Raw genomic sequence first — 26,690 nt, forward strand, 5'->3', positions numbered from 1 at the left:
ACTATAAATGGATAAAAAGTACTCGTGTTGTTCTTTAATAAATAAAAAATTGTCAGCATTGGCAAGCTGATGTGGTTTAAGAGGAATAAAACACATGTTGTTACTAAAAAATAATCAACTCCGATTATTGATTATTGTCTTATAACAGCACTCCCATCATGTTTTATTCCCCACTTATTGTATTTCGGTACCAATTACTGCTTGAAACTTTCACAATTTTAGTTATTCTGTATATACTAAAGCATTTATTAATATAAAATGATTATATATTATGCCTCAGGTGGAGGAGATGCAGTGGTCCGGAGGCGAGCATTACATCCCTCCCTCTGTGTGTAGCTTCCCGTGCCGGCCAGGCGAGAGGAAGAAGATGGTGAAGGGCGTACCGTGCTGCTGGCACTGCGAGTTCTGCGATGGCTACCAGTTCCAGGTGAGCGAGTTGGCGTGCGAAATGTGTCCATTCGACATGAGGCCGACGGCGAACCACACTGCCTGCATACCCACACCCATCATCAAGCTGGACTGGCACTCGCCCTGGGCTGTCGTGCCCATGTTCCTGGCAATCCTGGGAATCGCGGCTACTCTGTCCGTAGTGATCGTCTTTGTGCGCTTCAACGACACACCCATCGTGCGGGCGTCAGGCCGCGAGCTGAGCTACGTGCTGCTGACGGGCATCTTCCTGATCTACCTCATCACGTTCCTGATGATCGCCGAGCCGAACACTGTGGTGTGCGCTTTACGCAGGCTGCTGCTCGGCCTCGGGATGTGCATCACCTACTCGGCCATGCTGACCAAAACCAACCGCATCTACCGCATCTTCGAACAGGGCAAGAAGTCGGTGACGCCACCGAAGTTCATCAGCCCTACGTCGCAGCTCGTCATTACCTTCATCCTCGTCTCCTTCCAGGTGAGACAAAACTGATTGCAGTCCATCGCTCTGGAAATTCATCAGAGATCTAAAGTCTTCAGGTTAGAAATAAAAGAAGATTCTAAATTCTGCAAAGGTGTAGGGATGTAGCTTAGATACGTTATTACCACAAGTGCGGTTATCAGGTCTCCTGCACTTCAGAGGAGAGTTCCATATTTCAACTCTGTTTTAGGCGCTCTGATTTCTTCTCAAAAGTTTTTTTTATTTGTCCTGTATTTCAGACGTAAAAGCTTTTTTTCATTGCTGGATCTCTGCTCAGATTATACACGTTTGCCTGCCACAGGACACATGTGATCGTTAATCAGATATACAGTGGTCTGAGAGCACTAGTGAAAACGCTTCCGTTTGGCGTTCTTTTCAATTTAACACAAAGGTTTTCATTACAAATTATATTATCAGCAACAACTTAAATACAAAGTAGAATCTTAGAAATATTTACATGAATTTCAGAATTTCTTAGTATTTGGTACATCCCCTGTTTGCTTTAATGACAGTGTGCACTCGAGCTGGCATGGACTCCACAAGTTTGTGTGAAACCTGATGATCTGTGTTGGATTAAATCCATCAGAGTGTCGTCTGAACACATGCTTCAGTGGAAGAGATTAGGCATGAGGAAGATCTGACCTTTTGTACAAAGCAGTTAACATGGTCAATATCACAAATTTGCTTACATTGAAATAGTGACCTAGAAATTGTGCAACACCTTCAATATTGAATAGACAAGATTTTGCACATTGCCTTTTTTTGTTTTAAAATCTTCAAAATTCTAAAAATTTCTGTTTAAAAAAATCCCAGATTTTCAATGATTTTGTCCCCCACTGTATCTTTCATAATGCAAGATCACAGGCTTGACAAACTCTCACTAATCATGTGGTTAAGTGGCTAGGATGAAATCATATCCTGATGTGTATTGGATTGCCGTTTATTTTATGAGGCTTTTCAGAAAGAGTTTACATTGTCAGACTTGATTGATCAAATATATGGAACTACTTTTTTTTTTTTTTTTAATCAGTCAGACAGATTTTCTACACCAAGTCAGAAATAAATATACATTAGCACAATTTACGCTGGTGAAGCTAAGGAGATTTCTCCAACCCTTTTGAAAGTGTAGTCTGTTCAAAATCTTTTACATGATATTAATATCACTAAATCTCTATTAGGTTGCGTAACAAAACATCTGTAACAAAACATTTTCTCTCTGATAAAACCTTTCAGTTAGCAGTGAATAATACACAATCCCAGTATTTGTGTCATGCATACTGCTTTGACTGTATCACTGCATCATGAATTTATTTAACACTACAATAATGAAATGAGTGTCACAGCAGTGCACTTTCCAGCTCCAGGGTCTTTGTTTCGAACCTGAGCTCTGGTTACTGAAGTAAGAACAGTAAAATAGCGCTTGCTGAAGATGATTCAGTGAATAATGACATTGTGACATATAAATTGAGGCTATCATTATAATAGGCTATTTAATCAGGCTGTGAGATTGCGTTCTTTGGTTTACTTTTTTTTTTTTTTTTTGTCTAATGGGCTCCCAGAGAAGTGATGTGAACTACAGCAATGACATTGTTAAAAACTCTTGGACTTGTTTAAAACACAACCGTGGAGATGTGTTCCTTACAGAGTCAGTGCAGATTGAAATGGAAGTGTATCTGTTCCTTGAAATGAATGTGAGACAGAAAACTTCAGTACATGTTCATAGTGTATTGGCCTGTTGAAGGTTACTGCAATCATGGATTAAGAATTAATTGTGTAGACTAAAATATGTAGTCAGTATAGTGCTGATTTTAGTACCAGCAAATCACGAGCTTGCGATTAATGCTCTCGTTATAATAAGCTATTTTTTCTAATGTAACACGAGAACTTGTATGGCAGACGTTTCATGGAATCCAAGGCTAATAATAAACGAACTAAAATCATGTCATTCAACAAAGAAAAATGTGATGAAGCTTTCTGTAAGAAGGTGTTTATTTTATATTTATGGAAGGAGTCTCCAGTATCAGCACCTTGTAACAGGCAGTAAGTTTTCTTTTTGGGAACATCTTCAAGACAAAGAGAAAGAGAGAAAAGAGCAGCTGGTGTTTTAGACGTTTGCCTGGTTTCAATTAGGCTAAGCACAGATTTTTTTTTTTGAATGCTAATAGGAATGTGACAGTATACATTTAATGGGATTTTTACCAGACTGTAGGTGCAGCAAATGGCAAAGACATAGACCAGGGGTCTTCAAACGTATCCACAAAGGGCCGATGTGGCTGCAGGCTTTCATTCCAACCAGGCAGGGCCACACCTGATTCCACTTGTTCAATCAGTTCATCTCCAATCGGCTATCAAGCAGCCACACCGGACCTTTGCGGATAAGGTTGAGGATCCCTCTCATTGACACACAGTAGATAGGCAACGGTCAAAACCAGAATAGAATGAAGGCTTGGTAATGCAATAGTGATCAGCAAGGAGCAATTCTTCACAAACCGCAGTTCATTGTGAGGGATTGCTCCTTGCTGATCACTGTTGCCATTGATTGAGGTTTGTGTGTGTTTTTGTAGCGAACCAGTAACTGGGAACAGGTGTGTGTGTGTGATTGGAGGTCTCGGTAGTGGGGGTGAGGTGACGGATCGTGTGATAAGGTTTGTAATTTGTTATTTGGCACTAGGATTCTGGGCAATGGAGTAACAGACAGAGCTGATGTGACACATACAAACACATCTGCCTGCAGTTAATGTCAAAAGTTAATGTGCGAGTGATCATACATGATCAGGAGCCAGCATCTCGGAAACATCACAGCAGATTGAGAGGATCACCTCAAACATCTCATTAGTGAGCCCAGTGCATTCGGGGAAAATGGAAATGGGATTTATTCTGGGTTAAACCTTTCCTCTTCCAGGAGCTGTCACTGGGTCCAGACCTACATTCGACAGATCGAGAACTTCATTCCTCATTCATGTGACCACAGCGCTTTGTTATTGGCTTGACTGTAGTTACTGTATAACAAGGGCAAGGGTCATCACCTGGCAGACTGGAGTCCAGATACAAATATAGCAAAACATTTCAGAGGACTGAACTAAGTAACAGCTGTAGTTCAATCATTTTAGTTTTCTAAAACTGAACCAGCTCAGCTTCCATAGCAGATCCTCTGATGCGTCTTGTGGTAAATTATTTAGCTGAAGGCAGCTCATCTGACCAGAGACTAGCTACAGGGGCTAGAGGTATTTGGTCAGAAAAGGGAGAGTTTTCAAGATTTTTATTTTTCAGATTTTTCATTTTATTTCCTCTCTCTGGTCTGATTAGCACACAGACAACGTGACTTTTTTTTAAACTAAATGTTAAAAGACAGAAACTTTTACTGTTGTTCCTCTGAGTCAGAGTCACGTGATGTTGTCGAGGAACTAGCGGAGGTAGGTGGATGGAGAAATTTTTCCATTTTTATTGCTGAACTCCTACACTAGTGCAGCATGTCAGGATAGTGGAAAATAGCGTGCACACTCTTCATCTAAATTTCTAAATAGCAGTGCACAAACTCTGTCTTCATAGTTAGAGTGATATTCGTAATGTTAATTTGTAAAATAAATGAAACAAATAAGGAGATTGTGAGTTTCTTTCACGACCCCATTTGTAAATGCAGTGACCTCACATGGAGATGCCACCCCTAGTTTGGGACTTCCTGTACCAGTAGTTAAGCATTAAAAGCTAATTGTTGTCGCCATTCAGTCATGTTAGTCACTTCAATGCCTTTGTAAGTGAGGAATGTTTATGTAGTGTCACTGCAAAAATGCCATCGTAGTAAGTGTAAATATCTTGAATATGGTCAAATCTTTTTATAAGATTACAGCTAATCTATTGGCAGATAATTTAGATTCTTTATAAAAAATAAATGCTTGAAATTAGCAAAACTATCTGCCAAAAGAACAAGATTATTTCAAGCTTGAAATTAGTAGAAATGTCTAGAAATACGTTTAATAATCTTATGTGTGGTTTATTGTAATCTTATTATAGGAAGATCAATTTGACTATATTCAAGATATTTCCACTTGCTAAGATTTTTTTGATTTTTTTTAAGATTCTTGCTAAGATCATTTTTGCAGTGCACTTTAAGGGTCTTTAAGCACTTTAATGCTCTGTAGAAAAACAAAAGCAGTTGACACAGATCTTATATCATCTCCAAGAATGATGAAGTATTTCTGAATAGGATCCAGAGAGACACACAGACAGACACACTGCTGGTTTTTGATGCTAAGCCGTCTGCATATCTCATCAATTTGAGTGCTCAGCCTTACACAGACCAGCTCAGTGATACGCATCAGCAGCAAATTCCTCATCAATTCCAGCTACTGGTTTGTAACTAATATACCCGAGACGGAGCAAAACTAGCCCACGCGTCTTCCTTCTTTCTCTGCCACCTCAAAAAGTTGCAGGATGCTGATGCACACGTTTACAGGCAGTAATATTAATAAAGCTATTGTGGTTGTGAGCTTAGTATGAATGAGATGTGCATGACTCAGTGGAAGTGGGATGCGGGGGAGAGGAGCTTATCCGTCCTCTGGCGCCGGATTGATTGACAGCGGGATATTTTTTAGCCCTGCCTCCCTGCTCATGATGGTGGAGGTGTCAGCGAGTCTAAATGATCACACTGCCATTCTGCTGAGCTTCATGACAGCAGCATCTGTCTTCACGTCCGCGTCTGCGTTCCCCCTCCATGACCTGAAACTTCCAGAAGAAAGTTTTTTGCATTAGCAGACGAGATTAAGCGGCACTGAGTGAGTTGCTGCGATGAACAGGTGGGGAGGATGGGCTCGTCTTTGTGTTCTTCCACCGTCCAGCTGCTGTATTCAAATGAAGAACTGTGGTACGAGATAAATACACAAGAGCACCGTTTCCTGCAGTTTAATCTGTCTACTTCTTGGTAGGAGGGTCATTTTAAAACCCCAAATTAAACCTTATTAATCGCAAATGGGGCTACTTACGACAATTATCTTGTACGTTTCTTTAACAGGATGCTTTTTGGAGTTTTCCACTCCACATAAAGAGCTTGGTGTTTGTTTGAATTCCACCTAAACTGAACCCAAGGACTCACAGATCCATGCAAATAAAACTGAGCATTATCTGTTTGATTGTGTTTAATGATCCAATTGCATTGATCATAGAGTGCTCATAGTCCTGTGTGTGTTTAATTACATTTTAACCTGACTGTATGTACTGACACCTATCTTCATCTCCACTCCCTCTAAAGACTCAGTTTACATTTACACTGACTTATTTGACACTTTTATCGAAAGTAATTTATCTAAGCAGCCTTCCTGGACCACATTACCAGTTCATCACGCTCCATCCATTATTGATCTTAAAAAAACAAAACAAAACAATTTAATTTTAGCATTTAACCATAAATTATTTGCCTGTTACATTTTATTAGAATGTTACATATATGTTATTTTATATTATTATAATTATTGCACTTTGCATTTCTTTGTATTTGCAATATTGTACTTTTATTTGCAATATTGTACTTGTATTTTTTATATTTCCTCCTTTTTTCTCTCCAATTTGGTCACCTGCCATTTCACACCCAACTTCTGCTCATGCTGCATCACTGGGCACCATAACACCCTTGGAGGAAGGCGCTATCCACCCTCTTCTGCATACATGAGCCCACTGACACCCACGATTGGCTAGTGTCGCTGTAATTGACAGGCAAGAGACAGTATGCCCCTCCCTCCCAGAAAACACACCCCATTTTGCTCCCTTGGCTCCCGCCCTTTCCGAACTTCTTTAGGAAGAGAAGAACACTTAACTATCCATATAACCCTTTAGGAAGCCTTTTTTTCAAAGAAGGAACTATCTATGTTTTTCATTTTAATCCACAGCTCTTTAACAGTTACAGATTTGAGGCCTCATTCGTTGCCATGTAGGTCCTGTCTGTTATCTTCGACAAGCTCTTTCCCTTCTATGCTGAATGCCGATGGTATTGGGTATTGCTCTGATTCCCTGCTCATTTACTTGAGCATTTACTCGTAAAAATGTTCGAATAGCAACATCTGATACTGTGTGACATAAGACTAGTGCACTAATGCCGCCTTGATGAACAGAAGATGAAATGACAAAATGACAGTGATCTGGATGTATTTCATGATTAATGATGGCAATCAAAGCAAAGCAGCCTGCAGACTGTGCTCTGCGAAAATATCAAGATTAGCAACTACAGCATCTTCCTACATGTAACCTGATAAAAAAATGTGATGGCATTTAAACAGTATATTTAAAAGTAAGGATGGCAGACCTGAGTATGCAGAGCCGTATCAGTGATCACGGTCATTAAAACAAGCACAAGGTGCTGTCACGTGTGTGCACACGAAGGTATTCAGAAGCATGTGAAGTGAGAATTCAGAGAAACTGTCACACGTGAGAGCACTACAGTTCAGCGAGCACTGAACACTGAGAAACGAGCACTTCCTTTCCTCTCGCTCGCCAGGATCTACTTTGCGTGTCTAATTCAAGGCACCTCGTACACCTTACATTGTAAAAAATAAAACTGAGCACGAGGAGTTCGCTGCTAGCAAAACATGACAGTAACCAACTTAAACAGAGCTAAATAAGACACGCTTGATTGCATAATACTAAGTAGGTTACTCATTTCAGTGTCAATAATGGTATCATCGAGTACCAAAAACATGTACTCATGTTTGTACTCTGACTAAAAATTTGGTTCGATGCATCCCTATGCATGATGGGACAAGAAAGTGCAAAAAGTGTCTACACTTTCATCAAAAATCTGTCAGCTGGTCTTAGGCACCCTGTTTTTTTTTTAGTACAAACTTTGTTATAGATTTTTATTTTATAACTTCTACATTATTGATTCAGTAAAAAAAAAACATTATAGATTTCCAAACATTAGTTTTCCAGCACAAAATGAAATGTTACAGAAAATGTTTCCATGTCAGTAAACAAAGCAGCAGATTACGTAAGAGACACTTTTCAGACAAAAAAACATAATGAAGGCTGCTGAGTTTCGCTGCAGAAATAAGAAGCGAGTGCGATTGTTAAAGTCTCCAGAAGAACTGTGGCTGCTTCTGCAAGTAACACTTACAGCTCATTTCCTTATAAAACTGCACACACTGCACCTGAGACTACATTTTTTTTAAAACCAAAGGGTCGTCACACCAAATATTGACTTTGTTTCATTTATTACTGTTTACTGCTCTTTATGGCATTTTTAAAAAAAATGTAGAATCATTTAATTTCATTATTGTTGAAGGCATCTTTGCCCTACAGCATTCATGTGCCTAAGACTTTTGCACAGTACTGTATGTATGCATGTATATATATATATATATATATATATATATATATATATATATATATATATATAAATTAAGCATTGGGAATAGTATATAAATAAACAATTTGAGACAACACAGCATCAGTCATTTCTCCCAGTAGGTTACTATATTCCTGCATCTCACCCCAGATCTTCATCCCTCTCTCTGTGCAGGTGATCGGAGTGTTTATCTGGTTCGGTGTGGTGCCACCCCACACCATTGTGGACTACGAGGAGCTGAGGCCACCCAACCCCGAGCTGGCACGTGGCATCCTGAAGTGTGACATGTCCGACCTGTCGCTGATCTGCTGCCTGAGCTACAGCATCTTGCTCATGGTGACGTGCACCATTTACGCCGTTAAAAGCCGAGGCGTCCCCGAGACCTTCAACGAAGCCAAGCCCATCGGCTTCACCATGTACACCACCTGCATCGTGTGGCTGGCCTTCGTGCCCATCTTCTTCGGCACGGCGCAGTCCACGGAGAAGGTGAGAGCTGTCCGGTTAATAACAGCCGTGAGATGACTTCGCTACAGTCCAGTTTATAAATATTACATTTTAGAGAAGGACTGACTGAACACGAATCAATCAATGGGAGAGAATGTAGGAGGGAAAAGGAATTTGATTCTGGTAGCAGTTCATTTTGCTAATATTTATCATTTTCATCTCATAAAAAAGGTACTAAACTACCTTTTCTTGTTTTCTTCTTAATATTTTGTACATCTTCTACATGGGAAAGCTTTCCTCTAAAAGCTAATTAAAGGAACAACAGTGACCCTTACGGCTTCTCATATAGGAAAGGACTTCTAACTATTGCAACTTTTTTGCATGACTCTTATAAATTCTTATAAATATTTAGTAGTGTTTTTTTTTTTTTTTTTTTTTTACCTGCCACCTTACACTTTTAGGAGGACAATAAGGACGAAATAATGAATATACAAAGATACATTTTTATGGACTATTAAAACCGCTAATAGGAGAGGGAAAGCAAAAAAAAGAAGGAATGAAAAGTAAGAGAGAGGAAAAATAATTAAATTAACTAACTAACTAACTAATAAATATATAAATAAATAAGAATGCATGCAAGCAAGCAAGTAAATAAATGAATAAATAATGGTAAATAAACAGGCAGATAGACAGATAGATAGATAGATAGATAGATAGATAGATAGATACTTTTCTTATGGCTTCATTCAAATGAAATCCACTCACATTTATATAAAATTCAGCCCCTCGTTTATCCAAATTTGCACAAATTGGTCATGAGATCAGGTTCATTGTGACAGACTGTGCAGAGAGAAATCTCATTACACTCATTACACACTTCGTCTCCTCTGTGATTAGTACTATAAACACTATGCTCCTATAAACCCTTACTTATTCTACTTCCTCTGTTTCCTTATGTCATCCTACATGTGTTCAAAACACAAGGAATTGTAGAGCGCATTTATCCACGCAGCAGGAAATTATTACTTCCAAGGAACAGCCACCATTTTACCACAACGCTATCTTTCCCCAGTTCAGCTCCAACTCGTCAACAAAAAGGCCAACAGTTTAGCGACTAGTTAAGACCTTGTGTAGCAAAATTATGCAGAATGAAGTCATTTCAATATGAATGTGCCAAAGCAAGCAGCAACCTGCCAGGCCCGTGATAAAACGCCAAAGTTGCGTCTCAAGCAGTTTCTCTTTTGAAGCGAGCTTTCATATGGCAATGTGCAAACACAGGAAGAGATGAGACGTGCAGAAAAAGAAGACGTCTTCTCCCTCTCACCCCCACCACCCCTCCTGTCTTTATCTCCTGAAGACACACCATGACATGGAGACAAAGGCCCTGCTTCACAGCAGCGAGGGGTTTAATTGTGGTGGGAAGCAGATAAGACGAGCGTGGGGGAGCTGGAGAGACAATGCCTTCACCCATCCTAATAAAGCTAAGAGAAGCCACCACAGGAATGAAGAACTAGAGCATTCGTTTGTTCGCTCCGTGTCCCCTCCGCCAGGTGGACTACCACCGAGGCCCGCTGTTCTTTTCTTTTCACCGCAATGACAGTACACACGATTTCTCCTGGTGGGAATCGTCTTCAGGATTTGATTTATTCATTAAAGATATTAGTTCTGGTCTTTCAAGTAGCATCACTGTTTTAAACAGTTGATTTCAATAATTTAAAGCTGTTATCACCCATTTTAAAAATACATGCAGGAATGGAAGGAAAACAGGAACTTAATTTTAGATACCAAAAATGCATCTAGTGTCTACCAGAGCGCGTCATCAGATTGTTCAGTAATGCATTTGACAGGTTCTAGGTTTTGCTGGAATGTTGCGAATATAACGTTCCTGCAATATTTTGAAAACCTGCCATTACAAAAATCCTTTGCTTCACATGGTCTCAAAAATTTCTTACTCTATTTCCCAGCAAATAAACAAACTAGTAGCTTAACTTAAACTTCCATGACAATGAACAGGCGGTTACTAAGGATGAATGAATGAATGCTCCATGTTCATGTTACTGAATGTGATCACGATCATATCCGATTGCTCGCAGTTCACTGCAAGAAAGTAAAAACTTCTCACTAGTGTGACTTTTTTTGTGCAGTTTCCTGAGATCCCAGTCTTGATGTAGTGCTTTCTTAAAAAAAAGAATAATAACTAATAGTACAGCTGCTATTTGTAGCTGTTTAGAACACACTATTTGTTCATTCTGAATAATATATTTGGTTACATCCCTACTGTGCATCTAGTTGGAATGACAACATTTCCAAAAGACGGGTGCTAAAAAAAAATCTGAGCAGGTTATAACCATAAACCATTACCCAGGCCCCTGGTGTTAGTGTTCACCTGTGGTGTGATTGTGACTATTACAGATGTACATCCAGACGACCACGCTGACCGTCTCCATGAGCCTGAGTGCCTCCGTGTCCCTGGGCATGCTCTACATCCCCAAAGTGTACATCATCATCTTTCACCCGGAGCAGAACGTGCAGAAACGCAAGCGCAGCTTCAAAGCTGTGGTTCAGGCGGCCACCATGTCCACTCGTCTGTCACACACCAACAGCGAAAAGCACAACGGAGAGACTAAGATGGAGCCAGACAGGACGCAGTAGCAGGTAACTCAAATTCGAGTCCAGCTCACTAAACGAGTCATTGAACTTTCCTGTCTGTTTCCTGGTGTCTAGTCTCAGCTTGATTACGCCCACTGAGCATTATTGCTGGCTCAGAGTTCACTTGTTTCTTGTTTCTTTTTATTTCATATTATGTAAAGAATGCAGTGACTTAGTCATCAACTTCATCCTATTTGTTATATTCCCATGTGTTAGTGTTTGTATGGTAGACATGCTACTCCTGCCGTTAGGGTAACCAGTACACTGCACCAGATTAGGTCCAATCGTAGCTCCTCAGTTATTAATCTTTCGGTAAAGTTGTGTGTAAATGTTTTTGTAGGCCACAACAAACTAAAAATTCAAGCCAGATTTACAAAAGTTTTGGTAACTTTGATAAAAATGTGAGTACGAGGAAACTTATGTTGATAAATGCCAATTACCCATAAATTACTTAGCGTGTTCAAAGCACAGCTGATGTATGTTTAGTGACGCCCACAAAACTCCATAAAAGGCAAAGCTCACAGAGAGCTAAAAACGACAGGACAATGACTAAACTGGCGTGCGTTAAATCTTCCAGTAATGGGCTCAACGTTAAAGTGCTTGCCTGTACATGTTGTACCTGTTAGCCTTCACTCTCTCCAGGTGGTAGCTGTTGTATGCTAGGGGACAGGATGGGAACTGGCCAAGACCAACTTGCGAAGAAAATGGGAAAAAAAAAAAAAAATTCCTCAGTCACTGTAGCTGGTCAGCTACCACTGACACACACAAACTGTTCCTCCTCTTATAAGGTGCCATTTCTTTTGTCCTATTTGAATGGGTATTCTTATTTGTCTTAAGTTATGGATTTCTTTTTGACTGCTTTCTTTCTGAGTTTCACAAAATGTTCATTAAATTCAGTTCAGTGACTGAATTATACGACTGAGTGACGCCAATTATACGATCTGAAACCGATCAATCAAGGTTCACGTTATCGAGTCTACTTATACATAAATTTAAACAAACTCATCAGAACGTTTTTCTAAATGAACTGGATTTTCCACATTTCTTCTCTGAATGGTTTTGTATCCCGCTTGATAATTGTGGCACCTTTGGAAGAAGAAATTCTCCTAAATTGCCGGTGACCAGACACCCGATATTCATTCTCACTGTGTTTCTCGGCTGAAGATAAATGGACTGTGAAAAGATTCTGCACTTACATGTTATAAAGGTTTGACTCGAAGCAGAGAGCAGTAGCGGTCATCATTGCCTCCTGAGGAGCTGCGTGCACGCGCACACACACACACACACACACACACACACACACACAGTCTAAGATTTCGCCACACATTTAGTTGATCTATCTTTAGGGCTAATTAGTGGTGGTTTAAAGGTGGCTCTTCTGTGTCATCACTCTGAATTGGTGTCTTGCAGAGGTTCCAAATTAAAGGAGCAGGATGTGAAAAAGCAATTACAGCAAAAATAAAAAAAAATAAAATAATAAAAAACTTGCGCATAAAAAGATGCTAATTATGTTGATGTTTAAAAATCCATTTATTTTAAATATTATAATGAATTAATTCAAAAGATTCTGAATGTTCTATATTGTACTTTTAACATACAGTAGATGTAAATTTTTCCCCTTATTTATGAGAAGTTTTATTTTGTATTCTTTGTAATCTAATTGTAAATTAGTATTTAAGGTGTCGTGACTCATTAGGTGAGTTTCCTCCAGGCTGTATGTTCATGACTTCAGGCAGTCTTCTCCTCGTTTCTCTCGTACATTTTTCTCAATTTTCTCTTCTTCTAAACCTCTAAAAATGCTCTTTAGAGTAATTTTCCACTCGCCCTCTATCTCTGCAGCACACACTCGCTCTCTCTTCAGGATGTATTAGCAGCAGCAGCATGTCCCAGTGCTTTCTTGTAACTGACGTACTTGGGGGAAAAAAAAAAAAAAATGACAACCACCAAAATGCAGAAAATATTTTTGAAATCCTGATAACTGACACAGATATTCCTGCTCATTGTGAGGACGTCTGGGTGTAAAAGTACGAAGTAAACAGCTTAATGAAGGTTGAAAGATGGAAGGATGGAAGACAGAAAGAAATGAAGTAAGGAAGAAAGAAAGGCAAAGAGAAAGAAAGAAAGAAGAAGAAAAATATGGACTCAGTAAACAAATGAATAGCAAGAAAGAGAAAAAAAGAGAAACAAATAAAGAAAGTCAAATTAAGTAAATAAAGAAGGAAAAGGAAGATAGAAACTTAACATATAAAAAGAAAACATTAGATAGAATGAAAAAGATGGAAAGAGGGGATGGAAGAAGGGAGGAAATAAAGAAAGAGAATAAATAAATAAAATGAACAATAACAAAAAATACAGTTTAAAATGAAAGAAAGCTAAATAAACAAATGAAATAAAGAAAGAAGTGGAAACAAAAACAAATGAATAAATAAATAAGGAAAGATGAAGAAATTTAATAAAAAGAAAACTAAACAAAAAGAAAGAAAGAAAGAAATAAAAGAATGATTTGGAAAATTACAGGGAAAAACAGGAAAAAAAGAAAAAAGAAGAAAAAGGAAATAAGGACGATAAAGCTAAAGAAAATGTAATAAATAAAAAAGGAAATTTAAGAAAGAAAGAAAGAGAAAATTACACGAAGAACAGAAATTAAAGAGAAAAATTAAAATTAAACAGGAGTTACAGAAAACTGGGCAACAAGAAGATGAAAGCGATAGAAGGGAAAAAGAAAGAATGAAAAAAAGGAAAGACTTTTTTTTTTTTAAATGAAGCTTATACACAGACAAATAAAGGATGAAACAAAGGTGAAAACAAAAATAAATGGAAAGATAAAGACAAATAAAGAAAATGTAATAAATAAAAACAAAAGGAAATTTAAGGAAAAAAAAGAAAGAAAGAGGATAAATGAAAGGAAAAAGGGAACCAGGTTAACATTTGTAGTGTTAATGTGACATTAACACTGTTGTGCCTCAGAGGAACACACATGTAGCTGTACAGTAACAGTAGCTGACAGTGAACGCTGGTTCATGACATAAGGCGTGATAATTATCTCACGGATCATCTGAATGCTGATTTAACCGCCTTCTAGAGCAGCTTAGAAAATTAGTTTTAAGGCCACAGCCACAATACCACAAATTTTAATGAGTTTAAATGATTTAATGATTTTAAAAGAAAATGTAGAAAAGAGAAGAAAAGGAACATCTTAATATCCAATTTATATCTTAATATTAATACTGTATATATTTTGAATTATTTCGCAGTTTTGAATTGTTTCATTCTGAAAGAAGAAATTGAAAAGTAGGCATTGTGGGTAAACTGTAAGAGCAGAGTTTCACTCTCATTACACCGGCAGAGACTGTGACTCAGCTCAGGAGAGCAAAAAACCTTTCCCTGAACCTCCCGTGGAGGTGGGAGGTATTCTCAACGCATCGGGAAAACCTTCCGCTTTTATATAACACTCCGAATTCGCATGCCATTCTTCTGGGTTTTTTTTACTAGATTTCTTTACTCGACTCACCAATAAATAAAGGCAACATTGTGTATGAGATGAATCAAAGTGAATCAATATTACTTGTCATAGAAATCAGAGGTGAAACGAGCGTGCAATGTTGGAGTCTGATCAACTCGCTCATGAAATTGTGAAATGATAAATCGAGCCGTTTCCATCACATCAGTCAAATGGCAATGGAATTATCAAAACAGATAAATAAAATTCCACCCAGTGGGAGAGGGAGAGAGAAAACACCCATTTATTCAGAGTTGACCGAGCAGGCAGCTCTTTCCTCACTGTTCTTACTTAGCTCTGGGCTTTCTTTTCTTTTTTTTTTTCCCTTTTTCTTTTCTTTTTTTTTTTTTTTACAGAAGAAAGATATTTGCTGTTATTAAGAACGCAGTACTGACTTATACTTTCATACAGGATCTCTAGGCCATATGTGTGTCACTTTATTACAAAGTGTATTCTTGATGTCTTGACCTCTTGGTGCAAGACTTCATTGGAAAACTTCATTTGTTCTTTTCAGTTCAAGGACATTCAGTCATTGCGAAGCCTTGCCAATATCTCTATGTCTAAGTACTGATCCATTTCTCTAGTTTGCCCTGATGTGTATGACCCTTGCCTTGTTTCCTGCTTCTGTATTTTGGATGATCCTTTGGTCTTGAGCTCTACTGACTGGTATTATGAATCTCGCTTGATTTAAGGACTTTGAGATTGGACTGCGATTTCTATTCTGCTTGCCTGTGTATTGATTAAACTTAGCCACATGGATCCTCATCCATTGTCTGAGTTGCCCATGTTACAAGCACCATTTCCAAGTCTTAACCTCCTGGCAGAGTCAAAGTGTTGCTCTTTGGTGTTGATTTGTTTCTATAGTTGAAGCCGTTATCTTGTTAAAATCTATATCTTTGGCCAAGTCTTAACGTCCTGGTAGACCCCACCAGGTTTTCTGCTGACATAAATTTATATGATTTCATCAATCTTGACAAGAGCTGTTGTTCCGCCAGCCGCAAAAAAACACCAAAACATCAGCAATCCACCACCGCCAACTTGCAGTGGGCTTGTATGCAGGCCCAGTTTTTCACCAAACATGCCAATGCCACTCGAGGCTAAAACGTTGTTGCATCAAGTGAACACAACACAGGATTCCAACTGTAGTTCCAATGAGGCTTGACGTTCAGGCACTGCACTTTCTGCACTGTTTTCTCAAGAAAGGTTCCTTACTTCCAACCCTTCAAAACAGTGTGTATTAATCCTGGCAAAGTGGAAATTTTTCCAGAGCTTTTAAACTTTTATATTATGGCCCTGATTGAGCATAATGCTATTCTGAACAGTATGTGTTTCATAAATGCCCATTAAATTTCTTGGTGTAGGTCAATGACCATCTTTTTTTTTTTGTCTTATTGGTTTTCCAGGGAACCCATGGTGATGAAATGGGAAATTTCACATCATGACAACCTCGAATTTGGTTATTGCCACATATGTTTTTGATAAAACACTATTATTTAAAAATATATTTTCATAACTTTTGTTTTGGGAAATGACACAACGGTCTCACCAACTGCACAGGTGCCAGTATTTACGGTTTTGCTGTAGCATTTACAATTTTGACCCTCTACAGGAGACACCCGAAAACCACACTTATTTATTTATTACATTTTTTATGCAGCTAATGCACCAGTTAGACCAAACACAAATAAAATTCACTGAAGGGGAAAGGACACAGGACATGAAAGATGCATTCGTTTTGGTAGCGCTTTCTTTTGACTCTATCTAGGTGAACCTGTGAATGCGTCAACCTCGGTCTTGTGAACCTACAGAAAACAAGAGGCTGGGATTGTGGTCTCTTTGAGCGGTATAACCACAGGGAAGAATGTGGACAGGAAAGTTAATTTTTTCCCTCTTTGCCTGCTAAGATTTATTTGTTAGCAATGCTGGCACTTTATATAATGTTTTTTCTGTAACAATTGTGAAGGTGACTGTAGCAGAAACATCCAAGTAGGGCAGAATGCAATCAAACAAGCCCTTGGTATTCACACTGTTTTATGCACCACTGAATAAGTTGCACTGACACATCCTATGTTCTTTTATGTGTGTAATGGCAGGTGGCCTGGAGCAACACACTCGGCTAATCTGGACAGAAGAAAAGTGGGGGAGAAAAAAAAAAAAAAAAGCAGGACTCCACTTGATTTCCATTTGAGGACAGCTATAAGGAGGACTCGGAGGCATGAACGTCAAAACGATGCAAACGTGGATTAAAAATGCACATTTTTGAACTCAAGCTTTATCACAGCGATGTCTCGCACATCTTTCGGATGTCTTCGTGTTTACTAACGAATGAGGAAAATGTCTGTAATGCAGTGATACGGTTGATGTAGCAGTGTAGCAGCATGTGGGATGTGTACTGAAGTGTTTGTGCTTGTGTGTTCATGCACCTGCGTTGTGTAAACCCCGAGACGGCAGCTTTGGACTGAAAGTGAAATGAAATCACTATTTACTATGACAAAAAAAAATCTGACATTGTATTTATTTTCTTCAGATTTGTTTAATATAGAGACGTGATGGTATACTGTGTTGTTAATGTTATGCTATAAACTTCTAATGTAAGGCTATGCTATAGATCATGATGTCACCAAAAAAAAAAAAGTGCAAGATTTTTAAAACAGATGCATAGAGCACTTTGGGGAGGGAAAAAAAAATCTGTACACTGTATTTTGACTTCATTTTATTAAACAGCTAAGGGCAATCTAATTTTACACGAAAATATTCTAGACATTTCCCCTAACCAAAAGATTTAATACTTGCACTGTTATATAGCATTTAATGTCTGGTTTTTGGAATTGTGAAATTGAAAACGTGAAGAAAAACTGATGTTGGTTTATAGAGTTATACAATGAATTTGTCTTCTTCTTCATATTATTATTATTAATTATTATTTGTATTATTTTGGCAGTATTATTTATTATCAAACTTTTATGAAAGGTAAATGTGTGTACAGCTGCCATGTTTTTGCTCTGTAAATAAGAAAATGTAGAATGATAAACAAAAAAAGTCTTTAAAAGAAATCTTTAACTGACAAAGTGTTTGCATGGGGTTTTAAGAGAATGCTGAATTATATGTTCTGAAACCACGCGACACTTTTCTCCAAGGCGAAAAGCTCAAGATAGCGTCCATAAATCTAAACGAATGATTACACTTTTCCAGCCTTTGACTCAGCTGAAGCATTATTCAATAAAGTGAGAGCTCTGTTCAGCCAATTCGCAAAGCAGCAGTAATATTCCACACTGACGTATCGTTTCATTATACCCCAGTCACAGAATTTCATCCTCGTGCTCCAATCTGCACTTATCCATAAAAAGCAGTCCGAGTTGGTCATTTTTAATCCAACCTACAATTTTAAAAAAATAAACACTTTATACTTCATTAGCTGCGTGATGAAGATTCATGAAATACCTTTGTACTTTGTTAGCTGAATAAATAAACACCATACATGATCCAGTGAAGAAGAAAATTCCAGGAGTCTGTCATTTTTGACAAAAGATGGCATATTAATTCAACAACCAATACTGTTTATGAATTAACTCTTAGTGTTGAATACTGTGTTAACAAGAATTTACAAGTGTTAAATTAACCCTTTAAATGCTTTTTTTAATTTTGCATTTTTTAAAGTTCCTAATAGGGGTGTGCGATACAACAAATATCATACTGCAATATTTCAAGACGTTTCAAAGATTACAATACACAGATAAAAAAAATTTTTTTTAATTACAAGAATCAAATCTGCTTCCAAAGCTTGTCATTTGTTATTTTAATATTTATTATATTAAAGATAATAGTCTTGATCTCAAAAAGTAGATTTCGCCATCGCGCTAATACGAAGTTATATCGTCATATTGCCCAGCCCTAGTTTCGTTGTATACACACACACCTAGAATTGTTTTTGATTAAAAGCTAGAGAAAATCTCTTTGTAGAAGAAATCAGACTTGCTTATTTGTGTTGTGGTGCAACAACACAACATTTTCTTTGTCTTCATATAAATATACATCAAAACACCATATTAAAAAAAATTTTTTTTAATTCAAAAGAGCATAACGTAGCCAAGTTGTAGAGATGTGACAAAATATTTTGTCAAGCTTAAATATTTGTTAAAGGGTTAGCATTTCAGAATTAACACTAAACCATGAACTCTGATTTGAAATGAATGTTAGTGCTTAAGGAGCACTATAAAATCTAAATTTATAGGGCCGGCTTAACTCTAAATAATGATAATACCTGGGTATTATATTGAATTAACACCTAGTTTAAAAAAAATAAAAATCTAGTTACAGTGTTGACTTATGTCCTAGTTGTTAATACACACAGCCTCTAAAATTATTGGCACCAGAGTGATATTTTATAGTGCATTGCATGTTTCTTCCTGTTTAATAGAGTTGGAGACACTTGTAGAGAATCTTGAACAATTAAAAAAAAAAAAAAGTGCTGGAGGCTGAGAGCAAAAAGTATTACATTGCATTTATTCTAAATATCCCTCAGGAGTGCCAACTTTTTTCCCCTAGTTATGTTTTTTCGTTAGAGGAAAGGTAAGTAGGTTGTTCATTTGTGTGGAAAATTAATTGTATTGTATCAATATAATATGCTCGTATTACAGTAATGATTAGTTTATACATAATTTAGAATTTTTATAATTTACATTTTTTGCAATGTCTAACTCTTAGCATCAAATAAATACCTAATTTGGTCACCGAGTCGTCACCTACAGTCCAGATGTGTACAACCTCATCCTGTATTTACATCCTACATGGATAAATATCCATCAATCCATCCATCCATCCATCTTCTGTACTGCTTATCCTACACAGGGTCACGGGGAGCCTGGAGCCTATCCCAGGGGCCATGAGGTGCAAGGCGGGGGCCACCCTGGAGGAAGTGCCAATCACTCACACACTACGGACAATTTGGAAATGCCAATCAGCCTACAGCACATGTCTTTGGAGTGAGGAGGAAACCGGAGTACTCAGAGGAAACCCCCGAAGCACGGGGAGAACATGCAAGCTCTGCGTCCACAGGGCGGAGGCGGGACTCGAGCCCCAACCCAGGAGGTGCGAGGCAACAGTGTTCACCACTAAGCCGCCAGACACACGAACAAACCAAACGCATAATACCATCAACTGCTTAAAATTTTTTACTTTGAGGATGACGATTAGTATTTATTCTTTTCTATATTTATTCTTTATTCCATAGATAATTCTTGGGGTGCCAGTAATTTTTTTTGTTGATGTTGATTAAACAGTTAGAATAAATTGTAAGGATGACATTTTTTCAGACTTGTTACTACCATCATGAATGTTTGCTGTGACAGGTTTGTGTTTGCCTCGGCGTATTTTCCTGTCGAAAGCTAAAGCCCTAAAGGATCAGAGGATGGTGACAGGTCGTGCAGCATCGCTGCTACAGTCTGAGTCGCTGCACACCAGGAAAACTCTAATAATGTAACGACCGTTTTCTTATTTCAGTTTATTCCGACTTAATAGTCAACCTGAAGTAAACACAAACCCGTCATGTTTGACTGCGGGGCAGCTTGGCCAATCAGATCGCGTGAAAAATTGACCTGTCACAACTTACTCAGCCTAAAACTCAAAGCGTGTGAAAAGATCATGCATTTTGAATGCAGCATTATATCCCAACGTTGCATGTGGAATGTACTAGCTATATTGCTTCAACATAAATATTAATGGAAATTACACCACAGGGCTATTGACTTCTCGAATCTGATTGGTCAGAAAGTGTTTCATAATTTTCTATAACAGCAGCTCTGACAGTAATGCCAGCTGCAAGGCTAGACATGTTTATAATAAATGCACACATTAATACATTAATGTTTCTGAAGTAACAACATACACAGGGACTTGCAGATGTTCCACATAATCTCAGTCTAATATTTAAAAAAAGAAAAACCTATGATCATTATTTGAGAAATTATGGAAGGAGTCTCCAGTAGCAGTGCTTTTGGTACATTTTTCAACACAGGAAAATCTTCAGAAGAGCGGGCTTTCCCAGTTTCTCAGGAACATCACAGGCAGGGCTGGGCGATATGATGACATCATGACGTGAATATCAATATCATGGTAAATTATTTCACGCTACACTTCTCGAAGACATTGTGGACTTAATGGTGGACACTTCACATGTTCTAAACAGATCAAACCATGCTGTTATTCAACAAAAATCAGAATTGTTGATATGGTGAGCTTTCCAGTGAGGAGACAAATAAAAAGTATAAATAAATTATTTAAGGCAAATCTCCAAATGCTACAAAGTAAAAATGGTAGAAGATCAACTACCTGTATAAAAATAAGGCAAAATACTTGGAAGACATAAAAGTTATACTAAGACACTAATACATATTTACCATATTTGGAAGGAGTCTCCAGTGTCAGCAGTTTGTAACAGAGGTAAGGCTATAAGTTTTCAAACACAGAATAATCTTCAGGACAGAAGTCGTCTTTGTGCATTCGAGTTTGTGGGTAGCATGAAAAGTTATGTTCTGTGTCTAACTTCAAGGTAGCAGCTGGTGAGCGATAGGAAGAACTGTTTAGCTGCTATAACAGAAGCTAACTTGTTTTGCAGACATTCCACAACATTAAATGTAACTCTAAATGGATATTAACTATGACACAGAGAGTGTAGGAACATCATGGACAACTTCTAAAAATGAGTCCACATCCTCGTCCTCCCCCTCCCCCTTTCTCTCTCTCTGTGTATTGAGAGAGTGTGACCTGCTGTCAGGCCGTTTCATCCTCACACCAGACCCAAATCAAAGCAGCTCCACTTATAGAGCACATTAAACATACATGACAGACAAGGAGGAGAGAAAGTTTGTCATCTGATGGATCACTAACAGGGCGAATAATGAGAAGAGCTAAAAGAGGCAGTCACTGCTATTTTTCCCCCAATATTACTCACATTTGAGTTTTTAGATGAAGTGTTCCTTATATATCAGGTTTACTTTCGCCATTACAGTTAAAAAAAAAATAAAATTAAAAAAAAAAAAAAAAAAAAAAACACACACACACACACACACACACACACACACACACACACTTCTTTTAATAAGCTATATCTAATATGCAGTGGGGTCCAAAACTGAGCGCACTATTGAAAATGCTTCCATTTTGCATACTTTTCTAATTTAATGCAACAATTTTCATTACAAATTATTACTGACAAAAACTTGAGTGAAAAGTAGTGAAATATTTACCTGAATGTCAGAGGTTTAATATTTGGTACATCCCCTTTCTTGCTTTAATGACCGTGAGCACTCGAGCTGGCATGGACTCCACAAGTTTGTGCAAAACCTCATGATCCATTTTAGATCAAATCCGTCGGCTTGTCGTCTGAACACATGCTGGATTTTAACCCCTGCTAAAAACATCTTAAAACAAACAGCATTGTTCTGCTTGAGACGTGTTTTTCAGTTTGACACAACACACAACATAATTTACTAGGCATTGCGTGTAAATAGGGACATATTTGCCTCTGGAGAGCTCGTGTGACTAGTTTCTTATGGATGGGTTCTTTAGCTCCTGTGCTTATAGGACCATGGATTCGACTGCAAATCAAGAAAGCCTTGAAAGGATAGCTAACTAACAGTTAAATCCAAATGGTCAATAAAGTCAATAAAGCTTTACAGCTGCATGGTGCAACAGCACCACCTGCTGTCTGAGGGACGCCAAACAGCTAAAAAAAAAAAAAAAAAAAAAAAAATATTCAATAACAAAAATATATAAATGTAGTAGTAATAATATAATGGCCAACATGAGTGAAGAGTAAAAATAATAAACTGATTTTATTATTTTTGGTTTTTGTTTACTCTTCTCACTTTATTGGTGTGCTCTTACTCTATTTTGTCTATTAAGTTGTGTGTGTAATATATATATATATATATATATATATAAAAAATTTAAATGTAAAATAAAAACACACATACATAGAGCATGGATTTGATTGCATATTGTTAGATTATTATTACTATATTTTTACATATGTCCATAATTTTTTGCATTTTATATCTATTTTATTGTCTTTCATTTCCTTGTTTGAGCAACAATTATCTATGTGCCATTTACAGCATCCTGCTGGGGTTTGGCTTTTGAAGTGTGTTAAATTAGTCACTACAACTAATCCAAAGGAAGATCTCTTAACCCTACAAAAATATTTCCTTTCTCTGACAGCAGGTCAAAAGTACAAGACACATGCAAGGCTGAGTAATGTGTGTGCGCGTGAGTGAGAGAATGAAAGCAAAACCTGAAAAAGAGTGAAAAACAGAGATTAAGATCTCCAAAAGAGCATAAAGTCCTCAGGAGATTAAGACAATCATTTCGCTGTTCTGGGCTTGGTTTCCTGAAAGCATCGGAAAGTTAAGATCTTCGGCGGGACAGACCACATTCACTGTGATGCCAAATCTACCATTAATGATCTTTTTGTGGTGAACTATGCTTACTAATCATGCGTCAAAGCCAAAAAAGTGAATCAAATCAAAAAAAAAAAAAAAAAAAAACAACTAAATACACACAAATAAAATGTACTGATTAATAAACTGGTACTGGTACACTCACCGGCCCTGTTAACGTGATCTGGTCTTTCTCCTGATCTTCAGCTGTCCAGTTTTGGATCCTGTGTTCACTGTAGCCTCAGACTCTTTGGCTCACAGAACAGAACCTGATCTTCTGCTGGCCTTCTGCTGTTGTAGCCCATCCATCTAAAGGTTTATTATTATTTTTGAATAATCCTCTTTAACTGAGTAAAAGGTGGGCTTACCAAAATACTCCATATTATGAACTTAGTAATTGCCACAGGCTACAAATAAATTAGCAAAGGCACTGCTTATGAAAACGATGATCCATCTACCTGAGTGGAAGACGGCCGGGATTAATGGACATGAACTCTGAGATAGGAGACATGAGGAGCTCGTCACTCGTCAGAACATTACATTCCACTGCACCAGTGTGTGTGTGTGTGTTACAGGAGCTGGAGACACTGATATACAAACAACTGGTGTTAAAGTACATGAAAAGTAAACACCCCTACATTTCAGATTTTTACTATTAGTTTATATTTAAAAAAAAAATAAAAAAAAAAAAAAAAAAAAAAAAAAAACAAAACCAACCACCAGTACCCATTTGTTTTGAGGGGTTTTGAAAGAGCACCAGTACTCATTTGCGGATTTTTGAAAGAGCACCAGGACCCGTTTGTTTTGAGTTTCTGTTTAAAGATGACCAGTACCTGTGAGTTGTTTTTTTTTTTTTGTTTTTTTTTAACAACCACCCACTGTTTGTGTTCAAAAGGTGTGTATTTAAAAAAAAAAAAAAGTTAAATAATGAACCTTGTGTACCCGTGTGTTTGCACGCGTGTCAAAGATCACCTGTACCTGTGTGTTCTGTGGCATTTGCCAGCATCCTCTGGCATTTTCAGGTGTGTATAAAGATCACCTGTACTTGTGTGTCTGCACATGTGTCAAAGATCACCCCTGTACCTGTAGGCACGCGTCAAAGGTCACCTTTACCTGTGTGTTCTGTGGCATTCCTCAGCATCCTTCTGCATCCTGAAGCATTCTCAGCTGCGTAGAAAAATCACCTGCACTTGTGTGTTTGCACGTGTGTCAAAGATCACCTGTACCTGTGTGCGCACTCAGGTGTTTCCAAACATCCTGTACCACCTGCTTGGTTTTATTTATTTAATTTTTAAAGACCACTTGTAACCATTTACTCTTGGGTTTTTATAAAACACAACCAGTACCAGTTTCTACAAAACTGAGAAACATCACCAGTACCTTCTGTTTGTATAAAGATCGCCTGTACCCATGCGTACCCGGGGTGTTTGAGGAGAATATCGCTGTTAGCGGGCGAGGCTGTGGCACGGAGCTGAGCGAGGGGTACCGACGTGGAGATGTCGCACAGATGCCAGTGACACGGTGCTTAGTGAGCGTGCATTCTGCTGGCGATGTTCCCTCTCACGCATCAGGAGCGCTGGAGACAAGTTCAACTGCTTCATTCACTTCCTACACAGGAAGTCATCAGCTACAAGAAAACAAAAACAGAATTAAAAAAATAACTCCATAATTCAGCAAGGGTAACACACTGTAGGTTATGGACCTACATGAAAACTTACAAGCTTATATTAAGCAAGGCATAAAACAAGTACAACTCCATACCAACGGTGTCGAGGTGGATGCCTCCACCGCCAACAAGTCTAGTCCTTGTTACTAATTTGCGTGACTTAAAACACCCTTAAAATCTACTCCACACAGGAAGAAAAAACATTTGTCACTTACCCTTGCTGTGACCTTGACCCTGCTTAGATCTACTCTACAAGCTAACATTCATCTGCTGGTTACAACCACAATCCCATTTCAATCCTACAAACTTTCAAACCACTTATTCTGCAGATATCTTGATGCAAAATAAGTTTCTTTCCCCTGCATCCCCCCCAAAAAAGATATCAAGATACAAAAGACTTATGTCCAAAATCTAGCTGCTGTAGGAGTTAAAGGTTTAATAGTACAGTTACATGAGCAACTCCTTCACCTGAGGTTTGCTTCTTGAAACAAAATATCAAGTTTTCAAAATTTATTTTAAAATTTTGTATTAATAAGAAAAACTATATTCTTTGTTTTACTTCAGGAGTTACATGAACCATAGGCACTACATGACATTAGTTCTACTGTCTAAAGTAACTACATTTTGAAAAGTGGTGTAACATTAACAAAAACAAAACGTTTTAACTGCATGAAAGACATAAATCCAAAAAAAAAAAAAAAACAACTTACTACATGTAGTTGTCAAGAAAGAAAGAAAGAAAGAAAGAAAGTTAAGCAGTACCTTGTAGCACCTCAACTCTCGCCTGCAACATGACACCCGAATCTCCTCAGGTGAGCAGCAACGCTATTTAAACGCTTCTTCTTCTGCGCCTTTTATTGCGTTTTCTTCTTCTTCTTCTTCTTCTTCAGCTACGGCAGATGGCGCACAGGTATATTGTGCTTTACCGCCACCTTGTGACACGCTGATGGAAAGTGTCGCCAGAGATATAAACACATGCATGTCCTGTCCGAATTGACATGTTTGTTAAGGCTCCATTATATCCTGTGGGGAAAAGAGGCTTATTTATTTCTTCTGTATAAAGACACTACAGGAAGCATTCACTCTTTTCTTTTGTCTGCTGTTGAAATCAAACTAAAAAAACTGAAACTGAAAATATTGGCCAAGTTTAATACACGTTACATTAAATAATCTTTTTTGTGGTGTATTTGATTAATTTACATTTAAAATTTACAATCTTTTTTTTAAGCAAATAACATGACAAAGGGAAAATTTAAATGCAGAGAGTGTAGATCTTTTTAAGGAAATAACATGATATGGGAAAAATTAAACGCAGAAAGTGTAAATCTGTCTGTTTTAAATTTCAGCCCAAAAAAAGGCAATCAGCAGGTTTGCTTTTCACTTCCTCATTTTGTGCCAAATATAGTAGGATATGGTGTAAACCTGGCAACCCTTCTGGCGCTGCGTTTTCCCATGACGCACACTCCGAGAGGGCGTGGCCAATTAGCATATGAGAGGGCGGGGCAATTAGCATATAAAAGAAACATTTCACTTATACGTTTTCATTTACATTTACATTTAATATTTAAAATTATATATAGCATTTATAATTATATTTAACATTTATTTATATTTAACATTATATTTAACATTTATATTTAATTTTACTACTTATATTTAACATTTACATTTAATACTTACACTGAAACATAAAACTATTATTTGACTTTGGGGGGGGGGGGGCGGGCCTAATATGCCTCACAGTGGTTTGATCCACTGCC

At 37.8% G+C, this 26,690-nt stretch overlaps 1 protein-coding gene and 1 long non-coding RNA gene across 7 annotated transcripts in view; one reads left to right on the forward strand and one right to left on the reverse strand.

Annotated features, from left to right (window-relative positions):
- grm6a (glutamate receptor, metabotropic 6a) overlaps positions 1-17,020 on the forward strand; it is a 65,578-nt gene extending 48,558 nt beyond the window's left edge. Inside the window, exons 9-12 of the mRNA XM_026928341.3 lie at positions 281-904; positions 8,412-8,723; positions 11,094-11,336; positions 16,923-17,020. Coding sequence (XP_026784142.1) covers positions 281-904; positions 8,412-8,723; positions 11,094-11,333 — 1,176 coding nt within the window. The 3' untranslated portion in view covers positions 11,334-11,336; positions 16,923-17,020. The remainder of the gene's footprint in view (positions 1-280; positions 905-8,411; positions 8,724-11,093; positions 11,337-16,922) is intronic.
- A 2,923-nt stretch (positions 17,021-19,943) lies between these two features.
- Positions 19,944-25,793, reverse strand: LOC113535152 (uncharacterized). 6 transcript variants are annotated; one of them, XR_008302131.1, is made up of 5 exons: positions 25,693-25,793; positions 24,645-24,891; positions 24,378-24,431; positions 22,074-23,851; positions 19,944-21,383 (listed from the first exon to the last, which is right to left on the reverse strand). It is a non-coding gene; the product is annotated as an uncharacterized LOC113535152 (long non-coding RNA). The 6 variants fall into 6 exon arrangements; XR_008302128.1 differs by having other exon boundaries at positions 22,074-23,573; positions 23,723-23,759; positions 24,378-24,891; XR_008302130.1 differs by having other exon boundaries at positions 22,074-23,119; positions 23,431-23,851; positions 24,378-24,891.
- Between the last annotated feature and the right edge of the window lie 897 nt (positions 25,794-26,690).

This window comes from Pangasianodon hypophthalmus, chromosome 8 (assembly GCF_027358585.1).
Source record: "Pangasianodon hypophthalmus isolate fPanHyp1 chromosome 8, fPanHyp1.pri, whole genome shotgun sequence".
NCBI lineage: Eukaryota > Metazoa > Chordata > Actinopteri > Siluriformes > Pangasiidae > Pangasianodon > Pangasianodon hypophthalmus.